This window comes from Musca vetustissima, unplaced genomic scaffold (assembly GCF_032173495.1).
Source record: "Musca vetustissima isolate MV318-11 ecotype Yass unplaced genomic scaffold, APGP_CSIRO_Mvet_v1 utg197628, whole genome shotgun sequence".
NCBI classification, from domain to species: domain Eukaryota; kingdom Metazoa; phylum Arthropoda; class Insecta; order Diptera; family Muscidae; genus Musca; species Musca vetustissima.
In genome coordinates this window covers 40,048-46,047 of record NW_026888608.1, presented here as the reverse complement: position 1 = coordinate 46,047, position 6,000 = coordinate 40,048, and the positions used below count along the sequence as shown (strand labels likewise).

General features: G+C 36.6%; 1 protein-coding gene across 1 annotated transcript in view; it reads right to left on the bottom strand.

Annotated features, from left to right (window-relative positions):
* Positions 1-200: 200 nt before the first annotated feature.
* Positions 201-6,000, bottom strand: part of LOC133336489 (serine/threonine-protein kinase haspin homolog) — a 28,880-nt gene continuing 23,080 nt past the window's right edge. The window contains exons 4-7 of the mRNA XM_061544785.1: positions 1,110-1,561; positions 841-1,044; positions 469-764; positions 201-405 (exon numbers count right to left, since the gene is read on the bottom strand). Coding sequence (XP_061400769.1) covers positions 201-405; positions 469-764; positions 841-1,044; positions 1,110-1,561 — 1,157 coding nt within the window. The remainder of the gene's footprint in view (positions 406-468; positions 765-840; positions 1,045-1,109; positions 1,562-6,000) is intronic.

The following is a 6,000-nucleotide window of genomic DNA, read 5'->3' as shown; positions in this document are numbered from 1 at the left end:
TCTAGGGTATTATTTTGGGGTTTTACCCACTCTTAGAACTACAAAAAAATTAGAATGTGGGGATAAATTTGATTATTAATTAAAGAAAGTCACTGTATGTACTACATTAAAAGTTTAAAAATAAATATATTTGTGGAACTGTCAGAATTATTAAATAACAAATATAATCAGTATATAATAAAAACTACAAAAAGCTAAATTTAAGAGTCGAGTAGTAAACTCATGGCACAATCCATACAACTTTTATATGATAAAATTGTGGACTCTAAATCACGAAGCTTTTCTATATATTGTAAATGTAGTTTGGAGCGATTACTTTTGTATGTGACATCATTCAATAACTTTGATATAATATATGATATCCAATATATGTTGGTTTTTGGTTCAAATGTGTCCCACTTGTCACTGAAAAAAATATTTATATTTATTTAGAGTACTTGGTATAATTATAACTGATATTCAACATACTTTAAAATATCACGCATCATGCGATATATATCAAATTGATAGTCACCAGTCGCAGTGAATAGATCTTTGTCAAGGGAGAGATCATTGAAATAACAGCAATCTCCGTAAGTTATGCGTGACAGCGTGTAGTCAATAATGGTGACCTGCACACCTTTGGAAGCCAAATTAACGGATTGGCCTTTAATTTTATAACTAAAATATTTCTGATCTGTTTTGGCAATTAGAACGTTACCCCAATGTAAGTCACGATGTTCAAATTCATATACATCCTCCCCAACAGCCAGTGCAAATATGATCTAAAAGAATACAAATATAAAAGAGTTTATATCACTCCGTTTGTTTGGAAAATTCAGATTTCAGTTTTTAAATTACCTGTTTGAGTGCATAAAAGGCTTGCTCAGCATTTTGAAAAATAAATTTTTCCATATCTTTTCCACTAAATGCCATTTCCAAAATAACATATATTTGATCAGAGGAAAAACACTCGGGATGGTCATTTTCTGATTCTTTTTCGAGGTCATATTCCTCCCATAACTTTTGAAGATGAGCTGGGTATTGTCCTTTAACACACCTAACCTAAAACGGCAATTTAATGTATAATTAATATAAGTTGTGACACAGTAAACCGTATTGGCATTTACCGCTACGATGTTTACAAAACCGTTTGCAAAACTCATTCCTCTGTTTTCATTTCTTAGACCACATAACTCCATTGAAATAACAACTTCCTGCATTATTTGTTCAAACGATTTCTGAGCCTCTCCATTTACCAATTGTTTGCCTTCAATAGGTATTATTTTTAAAACAACATTATCTCTTTCTTTTCCTTCAGAATTTCTATATAAAAATACTTCTCCAAATGCCCCCTCGCCAATTTTTTCGCAATTTTCTAGGTACTTTTCATTATATGCGTTTGCAAAGAGCAATACGTTTCTTTGGTTGCATCTACTTAGTAATTGACGTTTGAAATTGGTTTTAGTTATTGTCCCTAAACTAGAATGTTTTCTATTCGAGATGGACTTACGGTGCGCAGCAACTGTTAGGGAAATTTTCCTCGTGGACTCACGTTCTCTATTAGCATTTTTGGGATTGCCTGTTGAATAAAAAAAGATTTCTTAAAATTAATATAAGTTAATATAAAATACGTGTATGTGTATTAAAAAGTGTTTTTTAATAATTTTGTGCATATTATACTAATTGGTGTGGTAAATCATTTTTGATTTGATTTTGTGTGCCGCCAAATCTAAGGCCGTAGGTTCAAACGGATTTCCTGTAAAATTTCTTAAGATTATTTATCCTTACTTGTCTATTTACTTTCTAAAACTTTTTAACAATATTATAACAACTTCTACTTTTCCTTTATGCTGGAAAAAAGCGCGTGTAGTGCCTATCCCTAAAACTAAAGGATCTTTCGGCATGGAAAATTTACGCCCCATTAGTATTCTTCCCGCATTGTCTAAAGTAGCTGAACATCTTATGAAATATCAAATATTAGATTATATCGAAGACAAGAAGTTGGTAAATGATTTCCAGTTTGGATTCCGTCGAGGCCATAGCACCGTCACACACCTTCTTCATCTAACCGACTCTATTAGGGAGAACATTGATGTTGGTAATTTTTGGTAAATTTGGCTTGTAGCTCTTGATTTGTCAAAGGCTTTCGACAAAGTAGATTACATATCGCTTATTGAGAAGATGAAAAATAATTTTCTGTTTGATAGCTCTGCTTGTAAGTTAATATATTCATACCTTTCTGTTCGTTCACTGTTTGCTTCTTTAAAGGGAGTTTCTTCTAGTCAACGGGATATATATACGGGTGTTCCGCAAGGCTCCGTATTGGGCCCCCTTCTTTTTATACTGTACATAAATGATATAGTGAAATGTATTGATAGTCATTATTGCCTTCAGTATTTTTATGCAGATGATATGCAATTATTTTTTAGGGATGGGCCAATTACAAATTTAGAGTCTGGAATTAATTGTACATTAGGCTCGATTAATCGTTGGCTTACCATAAATAATCTTTCGGTTAATATAGGAAAGTCAAAAGACATGCTGTTTAACCCCATTAGATATATATATATATATATATATATATGAATGGTTTAAATATAGAATTTATTGAAGAATTGAAATGTTTGGGATGTGTACTTGATAATAGGCTTACATTTAGTAGTCATATCCAATCACTATATTCTGCAGTTATACCATATTTACGTAAATTGTATTGCAGTAATATCTATTTACCAAATTTTGTTCGTAAGCGACTTGCTTTTGCATTGCTTATGTCTCGCATTAGCTACTGCCTTGAGGTAGTTTCTGGTAGCAGTCAAGAGAACTTGAAGAAAATTGAGAAACTTTATAATACGGTTCTGCGCTTTGTTTTTCGTTTGAAACGACCGGACCATGTTACAAATTATTCACTGCAGTTTTTGGGGGTACCATTTCACATTTACATTGACCTGTGTACATTAAACACATTTTATAAGATAATATGCTCTAATTGTCCGGTACTACTGCGTAGTAATTTTATTTTTTCTCATTTCATCCGCAACACACATTTGCAAATGCCTCGTTTTACCTCTTTAATGCTTGAACGATCATTTACGATAAGAGTTGCCCGTCTCTGGAACCAACTTCCTTCATTTTTGCGTATATTTTTGTACCCTGCTACAATTTTTAAAAATAAGTACATTGCGTTTGCTGTAAATCAAGATTGATCTACTTTTTACTAAAGGCTGCTTAAATTGTAAATTATAGTAGTTCTTTGCATTGATTTGAACTGATTATTACATAATGTTTTTGTAAATTATTATAATTGGGGAACCAGCTAATTGTTATCAATATTGTTAAGTTTTTATTATTGCTACAGATTGAATTTCTTATATTGTTGCTATATATTGTTACGAATATAACTTTAGATTTAAGTTAATTTAGATGAATTCCGTTAATTTAAGAATTTGAATTGTAACGTAAATTTCTACTACGCAGTTTATTCGAATAACTTCACAACAACAACTACTGTATAGATATTTCTACATCCTTCCATTTCCTCTTTCATTGTCTATTTTGTTATTGACGTACAATTCTTGTTAAACGTCATCATTGATGATCGCTCAATTCCTCTTTCTTTGTTACTCCCTCGCCTGTATATGTGTTGTTGTTATTGTTCACTCAATGTAAGTTTGTATGTGTGTGTTGCATTGGTAGATTGTTCGTAATCTAGGTGTTACCAGATCGTCTAGAAACTTCTGTAGCGACAGGCAAGGCTCATATAAATAGGGGAAATGGAAAGGCAGTTAGTCAGTTGTGATTCAGATCGCGAAGTGAAACCGTCAAGTAAAATAAAGTGCAAAGTAAAGTTGTGCCAATAAAATCATTGTAATATTCGTAATCAGAAAGAACCCGCGTTTTATTTAGTACGTACTGTATTGGGAAATAAAACAACATCTACACGAGATTAAGTAAAATCCAAGAACGTAACAACTGGTGTCGGAAGTGAGATTACATTAATACTACAATGAAGTTTAAGGATCTACGAGTGAAAGACTTGAAGAAGGAGCTCAATAAATTGGAATTGTCCTCTACTGGCAACAAGGCTGAACTACAAAGTGCAGTCGGTTGACGAGAAGATTCTGTCTGTGGATGAGAAATTTCTGGCCCACGACCACAGGTTTACGAATCTGGAGAAGAAAATGTCGGAACTGGAAATCAAAGGTGGTCCGGTGCGAGTTCCTGATAACACACTAACAATCAAACCTCCTGTATTCGACGGCTCTACGTCATTCAATGTTTTCAAGTTGCAGTTCGAGGCAGTGGCTTCTAGAAATTCGTGGAACGACAGCGACAAAGCGGTTGCACTACTTCTGGCATTGAAGGGCAGAGCTGCTGATGTTATACCGAGTATTCCTGTCGCTTCTAGGAACAACTATGAAGATGTTATTACTGCACTGGAACGTAAGTACGGTGGCGAACATAAACAAAACATCTACCTTATGAAACTAAGGGAAAGAGTACAGAGGGCAAACGAGACTTACAAGACTTTGCAGCTGAGGTGGAACGTTTGGTGCTAATGACGTATCCAGGAGAGAATCACCCATTGGTGGACCGTATGAAAATCGAAACCTTTGTGAATGGCATACGTGACCCTGAGATTAAATGTGCAACATATGCGTCACCAAAAGCGTCATTTGCCGAAACCGTGTCGTTTGCCCTTGCCCAAGAGACGGCAAGAATAATTGTTAAGCCCCAGACCCACAAGATTCGCCAACTGGAGACCGAATGTTGCGAACCCAAATCTCTCGTTAACTCGATCAAGGACGCCATGAGGCAGGTAATAGAAGAAACAAAGTTGGTAGGAATGACTAAGCCCAGGATTAGATGCTACAACTGCGATAAAGCAGGTCATATTGCGCGCGAATGCAGAGCTAAGCGCAAACGATAAAGGTCATTGTCACCACCTCCAACGAAAGATGGTAGAAGAATGACTCAACAGTCCACCAATGAGTCACCGTTAAACTAAATCGAGCCAGTCCAGCGGGGCATGAACTGGCTCCCATCGACGATGGCCCCACAATCTCCATAGCAATAGTACAACAAAAAAGTCACAACCTAACAACAACTGGGTACATCAATGGTGACAAGCGAGTTCTGACGTTAGATACTGGCGCATCAAAGTCCATCATAAGATCAGATCTGGTAAAGGGAAAAATAACGCAACTTAATGGAGTCAGACTGCGCACAGCAACGGGGGAGCCCGCGGCAGTACACGGCAAGATTACCCTGAGACTAACTATTTCCAATAAATCGGAGAATTACGAGTTTATAGTTGCCGATATCGTAGACGAAGTGATAATAGGCGCAGATTTTGTGATTGCCCTTGGTATCAATCTGGATATGAAAGAGCGTGTGATGACCTGGTCTAACGTCGAAATTCCGTTCAACGTGGGCTACGATGAAAGTACTCCCATTAGACGTCTGACTACGGACCATCCAGAGATAATACCGCCCTGTGCCGAAGCAATAATATGGGTACCAATGAATGGAGATTGTGGAGCCGAGAAGTTGTGGGTGGTGGAACCAGCAGAAAACATAAACAGTAACATCCTAATAGCGAATGCCCTGGTGAAAAGCAACAAGGACGGATTGATTCCTGTTAGAGTTTTGAACCTGTCAAACAAGCAAGAGCAAATTTGCCAATTTTCCGATGTTGGACAATGCACACCAGCTGAAGCTGTAATTAATTTGGAAACTAGCACCGAAAAGCCAGCAGCCATGGAGAAGAAGCACCTCGACGGCTACATAAAAGAGTGGACACCAATTATCACCTTCCGAGAGGAACAAGGCTAAGCAGCTATTATGGAAATATGCCTCTACCTTTGCGTTGACAAAAGAGCACCAAGGAAGAACATCAGTGGTGAAGCATGAAATCCATACAGCAGACGCGAGACCCATTAAACAGCATCCAAGAAGTGTTTCCCTGGCAAAAAGAGACGAGGTCCAGAAGCTGATAAGTGAAATGGAAAAGAGTGG